This window comes from Oncorhynchus clarkii, chromosome 28 (genome assembly GCF_045791955.1).
Source record: "Oncorhynchus clarkii lewisi isolate Uvic-CL-2024 chromosome 28, UVic_Ocla_1.0, whole genome shotgun sequence".
Lineage (NCBI taxonomy): Eukaryota > Metazoa > Chordata > Actinopteri > Salmoniformes > Salmonidae > Oncorhynchus > Oncorhynchus clarkii.
In genome coordinates, this window is record NC_092174.1 from 36776870 (window position 1) to 36793169 (window position 16300).

Here is a 16300-nt window from a genome sequence, read left to right on the forward strand (position 1 = left end):
TGTATATGCATTTTTTACTTCAAATAAAATCAATCAATCAATGAACCTTCATAGCCCTAGCACTTGTGGAATATGTAGGTATTGGATGGGTTTAAAGCAATATGGTGAAAGCTTAACAGGGCTGCAATCATTGTTTATACCTATCCAATCATTCAGATGTACCTGAAGGGCATAAGAAGTGTAATGGAGAAATGTAAGATCACTAATGTTCATATATAAATTGCATGTGACTGACAATGTATAACATATTCAGAGTCTCTGTAACCTACATGATTCACATACAGTACTTATCAACTCTGTAGTCTCCAGACAGACACTCAAGGTGTCGACTGAATATTTGGAATGGTTTTACATGTCTCTTGTTCGCTGATAATAGTAATTGACGTCAGTTAATCGCTGAAGGTCCTAGTACAAGGACCGAGGACACAGAGGAACACGTACACACATAGCGATGTATTACATCATATAGCTCAGGGTATATAAGCTGTGTTCTTCCTAATGGAGGTTGAACAATTTTTCTGCTTTGAAGCTGATTTTTGTTCCCTTGTTGCGATCAATTTTTGCAACTGGAATTGTATTCTTATATCCACTGGGACTACTAGTGGTTATTTCAGGATATGGCCAGTGACTCTAGTCTAACCAATAAGGTGCTGACTATTTAATTGCACAGGGTTAGAAAGGGATTGATTTTGATTACAGTGTCAGTTTCTAGCATTTTATCATTCTCAATCAGGTATATATATCTGCATTAGGCAGAACAGGCTGTAAAGGACAGTATTGCAGATACATGTCTTACTGAAGAAAGATACTTAGCTTATATCTTATTGAGCAGGTATGGCAGTGAGGTGGTGTTCCTATAGGTTTGTTATGTTGGTAGTGTTTGCATGTTATGCTGATGCACAGCCCAACTGGTGGTTTCCTCCAACCAACAACCCCCAACCTCAAGTTAAGCCTAAGCAGCCCCAATGGCCAGAGCCCCAGTGGCCACAGCAGCAAACTCCCCAGAAACCACAACAGCGGACTCCCCAGAGGCCAGAGTCCCAGGGGCCACAGCTGCAGACTCCCCAGGGGCCACATCAGCAAACTCCCCAGAGGCCAGAGCCCCAGGGGCCACATCAGCAAACTCCCCAGAGGCCAGAGCCCCAGAGGCCACAACAGCAGACTCCTCAGAGACCAGAGTCCAAGGGGCCACAGCAGCAAACTCCCCAGAGACCCGAGCCCCAGTGGCCACAGCCCCATGGACCACAGCTGCAGACTCCTCAGTGGCCACAGCTGCAGACTCCTCAGTGGCCTCATCTGCAGAATCCCCAGAGACCAGAGCCCCAGGGGCCACAGCTACAGACTCCCCAGAGACCAGAGCCCCAGGGGCCACAGCTGCAGACTCCCCAGTGGCCACAGCTGCAGACTCCCCAGTGGCCACAGCTGCTGACTCCCCAGAGACCAGAGACACAGGGGCCACAGCTGCAGGCTCCCCAGGGGCCACAGCTACAGACTCCCCAGGCACCGGCACCCCAGGGGCCACAGCTGCAGACTCCCCAGAGACCAGCGCCCCAGGGGCCACAGCTGCAGGCTCACCAGGGACCAGAGCCCCAGGGGCCACAGCTGCAGGCTCCCCAGGGGCCACAGCTACAGACTCCCCAGGGGCCGGCACCCCAGGGGCCACAACTGCAGACTCCCCAGAGACCAGCACCCCAAGGGCCACAGCTGCAGGCTCCCCAGGGACCAGAGCCCCAGGGGACACAGCTGCAGGTTCCCCAGGCTCCTCAGAGGCCACAGCTACAGACTCCCCAGAGACCAGTGCCCCAGGGGCCACAGCAGCAGACTCCCCAGAGACCAGAGACCCAGGGGCCACAGCAGCAAACCACCCAGAGACCAGAGCCCCAGCACCAAACTACCCAGAGACCAGAGCCCCAGGGACCACAGCAGCAAACCACCCAGAGACCAGAGCCCCAGTGGCCACAGCTACAGACTCCCCAAGGTCCACAGCTACAGACTCCCCAGGCACCACAGCTGCAGACTCCCCAGGCGCCACAGCTGCAGACTCCCCAGGGGCCACAGCTGCAGACTCCCCAGGGGCCACAGCTGCAGACTCCCCAGGGGCCACAGCTGCAGACTCCCCAGGGCCCGGCGCAGCAGCTGCAAACTCCCCAAGGTCCACAGCTACAGACTCCCCAGGGGCCACAGCTGCAGACTCCCCAGGGGCCACAGCTGCAGACTCCCCAGGGGCCACAGCTGCAGACTCCCCAGGGGCCACAGCTACAGACTCCCCAGGCACCACAGCTGCAGACTCCCCAGTGGCCAGCAGTAACTAAAATTCAAAATCCGAGATGCCAAGTCGAGTCTAAGGATACAGTGCAATGTGGAACCCCTAAAATTACTTTGGCTCAATGTGAGGCTATCGACTGCTGCTTCAATGGACAGCAGTGCTACTATGGGAAGGCAGGTGAGCGTCTGATAGATCTTCTTCCTTGTAATGCTCTGTATTTGAACAAAACATAAAAAATGTATCTTTCCCCAGTGACTGTGCAGTGTACCATGGATGCTCAGTTTGTGGTGGTGGTGGCCAGGAATGCCACTTGGCCCAAAATAGACATTGATACCATCATTCTGCTGGGGGGAAACAACGGCCCCTGCAGTCCTGTTGGCATCACTTCAGCCTTTGCCATATACCAGTTCCCTGTCACAGCCTGTGGAACCACTCTGAAGGTGAGTAGAGAGACAGAATATTCATTGTGTACAGTGGCTCAGTATTAAAGGCCCAGCGTAGTAGAAAACAGGATTCCTGTTTTTGATATACATTTCCACACTATGAGGTTGGAATAATATTGTGAAAGTTATGATAATGCCCTTTTAGTGTCAGAGCTGTTTGAAAAGACTGCCTGAAATTTCAGTGTTTTGGTGGGATGGAGTTTTGGTAGTAAATTAGTTAAGAGACCATTAGGAAATAAAGTTCCAAACCTTTCTACCAATCACAGCTCGTTTTCAGTTTTCCCCTTCCCACTCCCAGACAGTCCTAGCAAAATTCTTGCATGAGAAATTGCTCTTTGCTAAGAGGCTATTTTAGTTTATTTTTTGACCATTTTAATTTAAGCCCATCATTGTTACCCAGAAATGATTTGTTAGAGATAAAAATGGTTGTATTGTTGGACGTTTAAAGGCCAATTCCGCCACTTTTCAACTTCATTTTCATAATCTCCAGCACCAAACCAGTGTCTATATATGTGAAAACAGCGCGTTTCTATGATCTGTGGTTAAAAAGAGCGAGCCTTAAAAGTGCTTCTGTGACATCACAGGGTAGAATTAAAAGTAAAAATGGTGATATTCAAAACCTACAACAAGATTCTAGCCCAAGCAGGGCTCTAAACTCCCAAATAATACTTGTTGTAATGATAAGGCTTTGCTGTACCTTTTGTTTCCAAGTGCAGATTCAATAGAGTCATGGTTGCATCATTACTACAGCGAAAATGGCTTGCATCTAGCCCAATCAGGGCTTTATCTTCCTAGAGCGGATCGCCGGGACTGCAATTTATATTCATAAACCATGTCATTTGGTATTTTAATTAGGATCCCCATCAGCTGTTGCAAAAGCAGCAGCTACTCTTCCTGGGGTCCACACAAAACATGAAACATAATACAGAACTAGACAAGAACAGCTCAAGGACAGAACTACATACATTAAAAAAGGCACACGTAGCCTACATATCAATGCATACACAAACTATCTAGGTCAAATGGGGGAGAAGCGTTGTGCCGCGAGGTGTTGCTTTACCAGGTTTGCTGTTTATTTGAGCAATAAGAGATCTGTACAATACTGTATATAAATGTGCCCTGGGCTGTTCTAAAACTACTCATGCGTTGTTAAACATTTGTTTACACATTGTTCCATCATTGGCTAGCTAGCTAACAACCTAGTAACTTTACCAGTATATCCAAACATTTGGGGACACAGAAAGAAAGGAAAAGGGATAGCTTCTTCCGGAGATCAATCATACCACTGAATGAAATGTCAAAATAATAGTAGAAGGAATTATTTATTTCAGATTTTATTTATTTCATCACATTCCCAGTGGATCAGAAGTTTACATACTCAATTCATATTTGGTAGCATTGCCTTTAAATGGTTTAACTAGGGTCAAATGTTTCGAGTAGCCTTCCACAAGCTTCCCACAATAAGTTGGGTGAATTTTTGGCCTATTCCTCCTGACAGAGCTGGTGTAACTGAGACAGGTTTCCAGGCCTCCTTGCTCGCACACGCTTTTTCAATTATGCCCACAAATTTTCTATAGGATTGAGGTCAGGGCTTTGTGATGGCCACTCCAATACCTTGACTTTGTTGTCCTTAAGCCATTTTGCCACAAATTTGGAAATATGCTTGGAGTAATTGTCCATTTGGAAGACCCATTTGCGACCAAGCTTTAACTTCCTGACTGATGTCTTGAGATGTTGTTTCAATATATCCACATCATTTGTGCACCAGTTCCTCCTACAGCAAAGCACCCCCACAACATGATGCTGCCACCCCTGTGCGTCACGGTTGGGATGGTGTTCTTCGGCTTGCAAGCCTCCCCCTTTTTCCTCCAAACATAACAATGGTCATTATGGACAAACAGTTCTATATTTGTTTCATCAGACCAGAGGATATTTCTCAAATGTACAATCTTTGTCCCCATGTGCAGTTGCAAACAGTAGTCTGGATTTTTTTGTGGTGGTTTTGGAGCAGTGGCTCCTTGCTGAGCAGGCTTTCAGGTTATTTTACTGTGGAAATAGATACCTTTGTACCTGTTTCCTCCAGCATCTTCACATGGTCCTTTGCTGTTGTTCTGGGATTTGATTTGCACTTTTCACACCAAAGTACGTTCATCTCTATGAGACAGAGCATGTCTCCTTCCTGAGTGGTATGACGGCTGTGTGGTCCCATGGTGTTTATACTTGCGTACTATTGTTTGTACAGATGAATGTGGTACCTTCAGGTGTTGGAAACTGCTCCCAAGGATGTACCAGACTTGTGAAGGTCTACAATTTTTTTTCCTGAGGTCTTGGCTGATTTCTTTTGATTTTTATATGATGTCAAGCAAAGATGCACTGAGTTTCAAGGTAGGCCTTGAAATATATACACAGGTACACCTCCAATTGACTCAAATGATGTCAATTAGCCTATCAGAAGCTTCTAACGCCATGACATCATTTTCGGGAATTTTCCAAGCTTTTTAAAGGCACTGTCAACTTAGTGTATGTAAACTTCTGACCCACTGGAATTGTGATACAGTGAATTATAAGTGAAATAATCTGTCTGTAAATAATTGTTGGAAAAATGACTTGTCATGCACACAGTAGATGTCCTAACCGACTAGCAAAAACTATAGTTTGTTAACAAGACATTTGTGGAGTGGTTGAAAAACGAGTTTTAATGACTCCAACCTAAGTGTATGTAAACTTCCGACATCAACTGTGTGTGTGTGTGTGTGTGTGTGTATGTATATATATATATATATATATATTATAGAAATGTTATTATAATACAAAAACAGTGTCATGGGAAGCACAAATAAACTTCTCAAATCACCCAAAAAAACAGTTACATTCATCCACAAATAAGACCTCAATCAATACTTTAAATTGAACGGCACCAGCACAACAAGATTAAACAAATTTTGAATTTTGTGCATTAAAACTAAAAGCAGATTTACCTAAGGAACCTCAAGAGTTAACCAATCCTTTGAACGGGTTAGGCAACTCAGTTGTCTATACTTCAACAGCAAAAAAAAGATGGATAAGAGGTAAATTTATGAAGTAGGGTCTTGTAAACAAAAAGTGACTAATGTAGAGCTCTACGGGTCTTTAGCCAAGTCCAGCCAACCTTTTGAAATGGGATGCAGTGATGAGTATCAAAACTGTCACCTGTAACAAAATGAAGGGCACTATGGTAGATGGCATCCAAAGGTTTAAGAGTAGTAGCAGCTGCACTTTGATAAATAATATCACCATAATCAACAGATAAAAGGTTGACTGAATAATCTGTTTCCTACTTGCTGAGAGAAAGCCACAATATTTTTTTTGTAGAAAAATAACTTTAAATCTTAACTCATCTATATATTTTTTAAATGTCAAATCCATATTTATCCAAATGCCTAAGTATTTATATGCGGGAAGGTGTTCGATTAGAGAACCATCTAATGAGTGAACATGTAGTTGAAACATTCTTACAAGAGTTTGAAAATAACATGCATTTCATTTTGGCAGTATTAAGCTCAAGTTTTTAAATCAGCAAAGGATTCCTGGATAGCTTAGTTTTGACACAGCCAGATCAACAGTAGCGGAAGAAGCATACATAATAGTATAATCTGCATATAGATTAAGTTTACCATTAACAGATTGACCAATGGTGTTTATATAAAATGACTTTGTAATTTCAATGACAGATATTCGTATGAATATTTTACATTTTTATAATAAACTAATATCTTTAGTGTTACATATTAGTTTCTAGGTCACGTGTGCTTCAAAAGTAGCTGGAATTCATATAGGCCGAATATGAGCTGTATCTCAATTTAAAAAAATCGTATTTTCCTGCGGTGCTCCTACATTTCCTGCGGTGCTCCTACATTTCCTGCGGTGCTCCTGCATTTCCTGCGGTGCTCCTACATTTCCTGCGGTGCTCCTACATTTTTAATGTTGGGAAAATGAAAAAGATTCTTAAAAAATGTTCATTTAGAGCCCTGAGCCCAAGGTATTTTCATGCTCCTCACATCACCACGAATCTCATAGTGTTTGAAAATCACTGTTTTTCAGTTTGATGATACCAAACTTAGAAATGTGCCATTTTCAGAAATGTTGACACTGGTATCATGCTGAAGATCCTGAAAATGAGATTTAAAGGTGGTGGAGTTGCCCTTTAACAGTGGACTCTCCCCTGCAGGAGGAAAATGGTTATATGGTTTATGAGAACAGGATGGTGTCTTCCTATGAAGTGGGGGTCGTACCCCAAGGCGCCATCACCAGAGACAGCCAATTTGAGTGAGTCTTCTCTCTGTAAGATTGAATTTTATTGATTCCCAAGAGCTAGTTTCCTGCATCCAGATTTAGCCCATAAAGTGTTGATATGCTTCAAGATCCTACTGTATCAGTCACTGCCATGGTCTCCTTCTCTAGGCTGCTGTTCCAGTGTAAGTACTCCAATACTGCGGTGAAGGCTCTGGTTATTGAGGTGAACAGTGTTCCTGCACCTGCTCCGGTTGCTGTTATGGGACCGCTCAGATTGGAACTCAGACTGGCCAAAGGAACTTGTGACACCAAGACATGTAAAGATGGTAAGGTTTATTTAATTTCAGACTTGTTCTGTGTCAATTTGTAGAACTTCAAACATATTGTTTTTTATAATTGACTTTTACATGCATTTTTTTTTCTTGAATCCTGTCTGACTTCCAGAGTCCAGTGCCTTCACATCGTTTTACACTGAGGAAGACTATCCTCTCACTAAAGTCCTGAGACAACCTGTATACGTTGAGGTGCGCCTCCTGGAGAAGAAGGATCCCAACCTGGTCCTATTGCTGGAGCGCTGCTGGACCACCTCTGACCCCAGCCTTGTCAGCATGCCCCAGTGGGACCTCCTCATTGAAAAGTGAGTAACTACAGTACTAATCCACTTGATTTTGCATGTCTTGCTCATTTTTTCAAATATGTATTTTGAACAATATGTTTGACATTTCGTCATTATGTGACTTCAGATTGCATCATCTACCACTATGTACACTAAACACAAATGTGAACGCAACATGTAAAGTGTTGGTCCCATGTTTCATGAGCTGAAATAAAAGATCTCAAATCTTCCATATGCCAAATTTTTGTTTACATCCCTGTTAGTGAGCATTTCTCCTTTGCCAAGATAGTCCATGCACCTGACCAGTGTGGCATAAGAAGCTGATTAAAAAGCATGATCATTTACACAGGTGCACCTTGTGCTGGGGACAATAAAAGGACACTAAAGTGCAGTTTTGTCACAAAACACAATGCCACAGATGTCTTAGGTTTTGAGGGAGCGTGCAGTTGGCATGCTGACAGCAGGAATGTCCACCAGAGCTGTTACCAGAGCATTTCATGTTCATTTCTCTACCATAAGCCACCACCAATGTTGTTTTAGAGAATTTGTCAGTTCGTCCAACCGGCCTCACAATCGAAGACCATGTGTAACCATGCCAGCCCAGGAACCACATCCAGCTTCTTCACCTGCGGGATCGTCTGAGACCAGCCACCCGGAGAGCTGATGAAACTGTGGGTTTGCACAACCAAAGGATTTCCGTACAAACGGTCAAAAACCATCACAGGGAAGCTCATCTACATGCTCATCGTCCTCACCGGGGTCTTGACCTGCCTGCAGTTCGACGTTGTAACCGATTGCAGTGGGCAAGTACTCACCTTCGATGGCCACTGGCATGCTGGAGAAGTCTGCTCTTCACAGATGAATCCCGGTTTCAACTGTACCGGGCAGATTGCATGGCATCGAGTGGGCGAGCAGTTTGCTGAATTCAACGTTGTGAACTGAGTGCCCCATGGTGGCAGTGGGGTTATGACAGGCATAAGCTACGGACAACAAACACAATTGCATTTGAATGCACAGACATACAGTACCGTGATGAGTATCTGAGGCCCATTGTTGTGCCATTCATCTGTCGTGTCTTTACTATCATTAAATTGAAGACTTATAGTTTTTATCAAAGATTCTCTAATTAGTATTACGCGATCAACTGATTAATCATGTAACTGTAATTAACTAGGAAGTCGGGGCACCAAGGAAAAAGATTCAGATTACAAAGTTATCATTTCCTAAAAATAACTTTTCGGATATTTTATCTGATCAATTAGTCTTCAAATTAATTAATGATTTACTTTACCTCACGTTAATCTCATTCCAAACGTCGTAAATTGTTGGTTATCTGCACAAACCCAGTCTTCTGAGTCATCCATATATCAATTGTCTTAAATAACTTATTTATTACTAACTAAGTAATTCACAGGAATGCATAAACAAACAAACAAACAAAAAATGTGGTTATAAGAAATTATAGGGGAATGTGCCCTAGTGGGCTAAACAGGCATGGAGGCTTATAAGACAAAAGGGGAAGTGGGGGTCGACTAAGAAGTCACTACAGAGTGAAAATTATAACAATTGAAATGATAATCCTTTGCACATGAACGCTCACTAATTTGGGAACAATTGCAATCAATATATATATTTACACTCAGTGTGTCGTCTTGATCGCTGGTGAAAAGTTTGTTTCTGTTGGAGAGTTTTGTCCTCTCTCTCTGTCTTGGTTAGAAGGGATAGTTCAGAGTGACATTCATTCATTTGTTATAGAATGGATGTTTCTGCGATTGTCGTTCTTCGTGTTCAATGATACCGAATTCCTAGCTGCAGACTAGTAATTAATATCAAAGACTTGTTCTTATTCTGTCGGTATCGATAGTCTCAGAGTTTAACCACATGGTATGGTTAAAAGATTCCGCAACCTTCGTCCTCTCCTAATGGAGAAAAACATGGTCTGGTGATCATTTCCCAAAGTTGGGTTTTATTCGGAATTGCAGAAAAGGGGCTGTCCCAGGATGCCTGACCCTAACTGGGCTCAGGGGCGGTCCTCTGATTTAGTTCAAGTCAAAAGGGAATTGTATTTTCCTTCATTCAACAGTCCAAAATCATATTACACAATTTCACAAACAGTATCATACTCACTCATTCATCTTATACAACAATTGGATGTAAACCTTATGAGGCTATTATATAAACAGCGTTATGGTAATGTGGCCACACCATCTCCCATGAGCTTCCCCAAGTTGTAACAAACGGACCAGCTGGATTCTTCACCGATCTTTTATACTTTCTCCGGAAAATGAAATTTGTTCATACCTCAAGTTCTGTGAGGTGGAAGAAATTCCTTTGTGCTCTATGAAAATGTACTCTGCCTCTTATACTATGTGGCAGGGTCTTCTCAGGAATGTACGACCTCTCTCTGACCACAGCAGCCTAGTTGAGGGAGGCAGGGAGAGGGGGATGGGGCTTGCTATACCCAAATAGGGCAACGTCATGACACATCCATCATAATCACTTCATGCTTCAGCATGATAATGCACAGCCCCAGATTGCAAGTATCTGTACACATTTCCTGGAAGCTAAAAATGTCCCAGTCCTTCCATGGCCTGCATACTCAGACATATCACCCATTGAGCATGTTTGGGATGCTCTGGATTGACGTGTATGACAGGGTGTTCCAGTTCCCGACAATATACTGTATATAGCAAGTTGGCCCAGCCTGTGAAAAGTAGTGGGACAACATTCCACAATCAACAGCCTGATCAACTCTCTGCGAAGGAAATGTGTTGCGCTGCATGAAGCAAATGGTGGTCACACCAGATACTGACTGGTTTTCAGATCCACACCCTACCTTTAAGGTATCTTGTGACAAACATATGCATATCTGTATTCCCAGTTATGTGCAATCCATAGATTAGGGCCTAATGAATTTATTTCAATTTACTGACTTTCCTTTATGAACTAACTCAGTTAAATCTTTGAAATTGTTGTATAATGCATTTATATTTTTGTTGAGTGTATTTGGAATTGAGGCTTGGCAACATGAAGTTTCAACTACTCTTTTCTCTTTCTCCAGATGTTCCTACCAGAATTATAAGTACCAGACCACCATGGTCCCTGTGGAACTCTCCTCTGGCCTTCTGTACCCCAGCCACTACAAACGCTTCATCCTCAAGATGTTTACCTTTGTGGATCACACTCTGGCTCCCCGCAAAGATACAGTAATTGGCTACCTTTATTCATACCTATTTGATATAATACACACAACTTGATGTGCCATTGGCTTTTCACTAACTGATTTTATGCTGTACTCTTGCCAGATTGTCATCCACTGTAGTGCATCTTTGTGCTACCCTACTCCATGGGACTCCTGTGAACCAAAATGCAACAAACAAAGTGGGTAGTATTCTCCCTTTACAAAGGCCTTGTTTGGACACTATAGCCCATATTTAAAGTGTCTCGGAGTACGAGTGCTGATCTAGGATCAGATTATTCCTGTCCATAACCTTAATCATTAGCATGATTTAAAAGACAACTGATCCTAAATCAACAATCCTAGGCTCAGATGCTTTGTGGTTGTGAATATGACCCAGGTTCTGTTCTTAACCGTTTCCGTTGTGATTTACAGGAAGAGATGTTGCTTGGAGGAAGACTAGGCAAACTGCTGTGGTCTCCAGTGGAGAAGTGGTCCTGGTTGACAAAAAGCCAGCCTAGCCTTCAAACTACTGATACTAGCTACAGTTTGTAGCAGGATATGAAATGATGTACTCCGTCCTTCCATACCCATTACAGTGTAGGTATTGAAAAGCACTGGCAGTACTTTTTCTACGAACCTTTTACCTGGCGATTGTTTCTAATTTCTTAATACGGAAGAAACGTGTCTCTTATAAACGTCCTTGTCCAGTTGCAGGTGGTACTCCAAAAATGAGACTATTCAGAAAGATATTAAATCCACTTTTTTGCACCGAGTGAGGAGTTCCCTCGCCTTTCCCAACATATTGCAGGGACTACTACTCTTTTCTATGCGACACGGTGCAGCAACGCGTAGAAGTAGACATCAGCGCATCACACAGTGCGACCAAAACAAAGTTCTATACACATGCAAGAGGCATTTCTCATTAGATACAAACAGTGGATTTAATATTTTTCAGAATATTCTTGGTTTTTTGGAGTTCCATCTGCAACTGGACAAATTAGTTTATAAGACTCTGGAACCTTCTGAATCGAGAATGAAGAATGTACCGCAAAGTAAAGGTTTGTCTAAAATATCCTGATTACGGCTAAACAGCAGTTTAGGCATGACATCAGACACAAGCTTTAGCTCTGCCGCTAAATTTCGTGTTTACATGGCTATGATAAAACATGGGTTCCTGATTTCGCAACGTATTCGTTTCTAATAAACAGTTGTACCCTCCAAATTATATTGACTTATTTGTGGATATTAAAACCTACTCTTACCACAGAAATGTGGATATAGGATCTGTAAATCTAGTCAGGTTTGTTATGTAAAGGCATTGTCTTATTCCTGGAATCATTGAAAGCAGTGGTCAAGGTTGTGTAGAACTATCATTCTATGCTAGGCCACTCCAACCCTGTTCCTGGAGTGCTACCCTTCTGTAGGTTTTCACTGCACCTGAGTATAATAATTATCTGCTTGATAAACTGAGCCTGGTTTGTTGAAACTGGGGTTGTCGTGAAAACCTACAGGGTAGCTCTCCAGGAGAGCCCTGTTCAAGGCCAAAACACAGAACAGTCTAAGTAGCTTTTCTATACTGAACAAAAATATAAAACAATTTAAGATTTTACTGTGTTACAGTTCATATAAGGAAATCAGTCAATTCAAATAAATTATGTCCTAATCTATGGATTTCTCATGATTGGGCAAGGACACAACCATTTGGGCCTGGGAGAGCATAGGCCCACCCACTGAGGAGCCAGGCCCAGCCAATCAGAATGAGTTTTTCCCACAAAGGGGCTTTATTTGACAAAAATACTCCTCAGCACCGCCTCAGACAATCCCGCAGGTGAAAAGGTTGGATGTGGATGGGATGGTGTGGTCTGCCATTGTGAGGCTGGTTGGACGTTCTGCCAAATTTTCTAAAACAATGTTAGAGGCAGTTTTAGGTAGAGAAATGAACATGCAATTCTCTGGCAACAGCTCTGGTGGACATTCCTGCAGTCAGATACCAATTGCGCGCTCCATCATCTGTGGCATTATGTTGTGACAAAATTGCACATTTTAGAGTGGCCTTTTATTGGCCCCAGCACAAGGTGCACCTGTGTAATGGTCCTGCTGTTTAATCAGCATCTTGATATGTCACACCTGTAAAGTGGATGGATTATCTTGGCAAAGGAGAAATGCTCAATAACAGTGAAGTAAACAAATGTGTGGCCCAATTTTTTGGGAAATGTTGCATTTGGAACATTTCTGGCATCTTATTTAATCTCATGTAATAAACACTTTATTTTGGTTCAGTATATATGGGCATTTCCATGGTAAGAGATGAGACTTGTTTTTTTTTACCTTAATGTAGGCTGTCAAATAAGCCAATGATTGCAAAGATATAACATACAATTATCCACAAAAGTTTGGTAACAGTATGAACGTTTTTGCTGTTTGTGCCATCATTCTGTTAAACTTAGCATCGGTATGTTTGTCAAATTGAGTAGAAATTGTTAAAAACAGTTATGGTTTGTTTAACTATGCAATCTTTTTTTTTGTCTCAGTAGCTAGGTTTCCATCCAATTGGCGATAGATTTATGCGAATACTCTAGAATCCGCATAAAGAAAACATGCGCATTTTTCCACCAGTGGCGTTACCACCAAATTGACTTTTTGCGGATAAAAGTCAGTGGTCATTTTTTTTTTTTGTGCATACATTTTCACGTTCTGAATACAAATCTAAAGTTCAATATGTTTCCATCGCATTTTTTATTCTACTAGTGGTTTTGTCACAAAATCTTGCTTTAAATTGCACCTATGCCTACTCTGGTCTTGCCTGGCACCTGCACTCTAGCCAACAGCTCGCAGATATAGTGTGTGAAGACTAGTCTACATGAGATTATTATGGATAAGAGCGTGAATGTTTTTGTCAAACGGAAGCCAAGCATCGATCATCATGTCACCAGAATAGTAGCCTCGATATTTATTTGAAATGGGCATCAACCTCATCACCTTGCACATTCACCACCCTGTGAAGTTCATAAATTATTTTATCTGTAGCCTAGTAAACTGCATGCTTTTCCGAGTCGTAATGGGATGACCACATAACATGTGTGACTCAAAGTTCACTTACACCGCTATTTGCATAATTAATTTTACACACAAAAAGATCCCACCATGTCGAATGAACAAATTGCATGTCGGCATTTATAAAATTGTACCGGTATTTCATGTTTCCATCGGCCTGGTCGTGACTTCTCATGCGCCATGTAATTCATCCGTATGAAATTGTTGGATGGAAACGTAGTTAGTGATCCATACTATTAACCAAGTGAGCATATTGCCGCAAAGAGAAATTGGGGAGTTTAAGATATTCCAGTGTAACAGAAGGCTTCAGGTAGACATGTAATAATCCGAGTTTTAACTCTGGCCATATTCATAATTGTATTATGCACGCTTTATCCTCCTTGTAGGTAAGATCTAATGTTCTATGCCTTCAATAATGTAAACTCAGCAAAATAAGAAACATCCTCTCACTGTCAACTGCGTTTATTTTCAGCAAACTTAACATGTGTAAATATTTGTATGAACATAATATTCAACAACTGAGACAAACTGAACAGGGGGAGTCAAAATCAAAAGTCAGTATATGTTGTGGTCACCAGCTGCATTAAGTACTGCAGTGCATCTCCCTCGTGGACTGCACCAGATGATTTGCCAGTTCTTGCTTTGAGATGTTACCCCACTCTTCCACCAAGTTCCAAGACATTTCTGGGGGGGGAATGGCCCTAGCCCTCACCCTCTGATCCAACAGGTCCCAGATGTGCTCAATGGGATTGAGAGCCGGGGTCGTCGCTGGCCATGGCAGAACACTGACATTCCTGTCTTGCAGGAAATCACACACAGAACGAGCAGTATGGCTGGTGGCATTGTGATGCTGGAGGGTCATGTCAGGATGAGCCTGTAGGAAGGGTACCACATGAGGGAGGAGGATGTCTTCCCTGTAACGGCACAGCGTTGCGATTGCCTGCAATGACAACAAGCTCAGTCCGATGATGCTGTGACACACCGCCCCAGACTATGACAGACCCTCCACCTCCAAATCGATCCCTCTCCAGAGTACATGCCGTGGCGTAACGCTCATTCCTTCAACGATAAACGCAAATGATGGTGAGACAAAACCGCGACTCGTCAGTGAAGAGCACTTTTGCCAGTCCTGTCCAGCAACGGTGGGTTTGTGCCCATAAGCGACGTTGTTGCCGGTGATGTCTGGTGAGGATCTGCCTTACAACAGGCCTACAAGCCCTCAGTCCAGCCTCTTTCAGCCTATTGCGGACAGTCTGAGCACTGATGGAGGGATTATGCGTTCCTGGTGTAACTCGGGCAGTTGTTGTTGCCATCCTGTACCTGTCCCGCAGGTGTGATGTTCGGATGTTCCGATTCTGTGCAGGTGTTGTTACACGTGGTCTGCCTCTGCGAGGACGATCAGCTGTCAGTAGAAAGGCCTCTTTAGTGTCCTAAGTTTTCATAACTGTGATCTTAATTTCCTACTGTCTGTAATAGAGGTCGACCAATTATGATTTAACGCCGATACCGATTAATTGGAGGACCAAATAAAAGCCGATACCCATTAAATCGGCAAATTTTTATTTATAATAATCACAATAACAATACTGAATGAACACTTATTTTTAACTTAATATAATACATTAATAAAAATCTATTTAGTCTCATAATGAAACATGTTCAATTTGGTTAAAATAATGCAAAAACAGTGTTGGAGAAGAAAGTAAGAGTGTAATATGTGCCATGTAAAAAAGCTGACGTTTAAGTTTCTTTTTTAACATGAGTCTTCAATATTCCCAGTTAAGAAGTTGTAGGTCTTATAGGACTATTTCTCTCTATACCATTTGTATTTCATATACCTTTGACTACTGGATGTTCTTATAGGCACTATAGTATTGCCAGCTTAATCTAGGGAGTTGATATGCTTGAAGTCATAAACAGCGCTGTGCTTCAAGCATTGCAAAGAGCTGCTGGCAAACTCAGGAAAGCGCTGTTTGAATGAATGCTTACGAGCATGCTGCCGCAGACCACTGCTCAGTCAGACTGCTCAATCAAATCATAGACTTAATTATAATATAACACACATACGAGCCTTAGGTCATTATTATGGTCAAATCCGTAAACTATCATATCGAAAACAAAATGTTTTTCAGTGAAATACGTAACCGTTCCGTATTTTATCAAACGGGTGGCATCCATAAGTCTAAATATTGCTGTTACATTGCACAACCTTCAATGTTATGTCATAATTATGTAAAACTCTGGCAAATTAATTATGGTCTTTGTTAGGAAGAAATGGTCTTCACACAGTTCACAACGAGCCAGGCGGCCCAAACTGCTGAATATACTGCTTGCACGGAACGCAAGAGAAGTGATACAATTTCCCTAGTTAATATTACCTGCTAACATAAATGTTGTTTAACTAAATATGCAGGTTTAAAAATATATATACTTGTATTGATTTTAATAAAGGCATTGATGTTTATGGT

At 42.3% G+C, this 16300-nt stretch overlaps 1 protein-coding gene across 1 annotated transcript; it reads left to right on the plus strand.

Annotated features, from left to right (window-relative positions):
• The first annotated feature begins 867 nt into the window (after positions 1-867).
• Positions 868-11296, plus strand: LOC139386776 (zona pellucida sperm-binding protein 4-like). The gene is made up of 9 exons (XM_071132586.1): positions 868-1412; positions 2328-2443; positions 2519-2706; positions 6917-7014; positions 7150-7307; positions 7426-7618; positions 10659-10803; positions 10903-10978; positions 11211-11296. Exons 1-9 carry the CDS (start codon positions 868-870, stop codon positions 11294-11296), a joined length of 1605 nt encoding a protein of 534 aa, XP_070988687.1.
• The last annotated feature ends 5004 nt before the right edge of the window (positions 11297-16300 follow it).

What these genes read in the sequence shown, in the direction of transcription:
- LOC139386776 (XM_071132586.1), top strand. Translation starts at nt 868, where the DNA reads ATGTTGGTAGTGTTTGCATGTTATGCTGATGCACAGCCCAACTGGTGG. An exon ending in CCACAGCTGCAGACTCCCCA is followed by an intron (nt 1,413 to 2,327) that starts GTGGCCACAGCT and finishes TCAAAATCCGAG; the next exon opens with ATGCCAAGTCGAGTCTAAGG. An exon ending in ACCAAAATGCAACAAACAAA is followed by an intron (nt 10,979 to 11,210) that starts GTGGGTAGTATT and finishes TGTGATTTACAG; the next exon opens with GAAGAGATGTTGCTTGGAGG.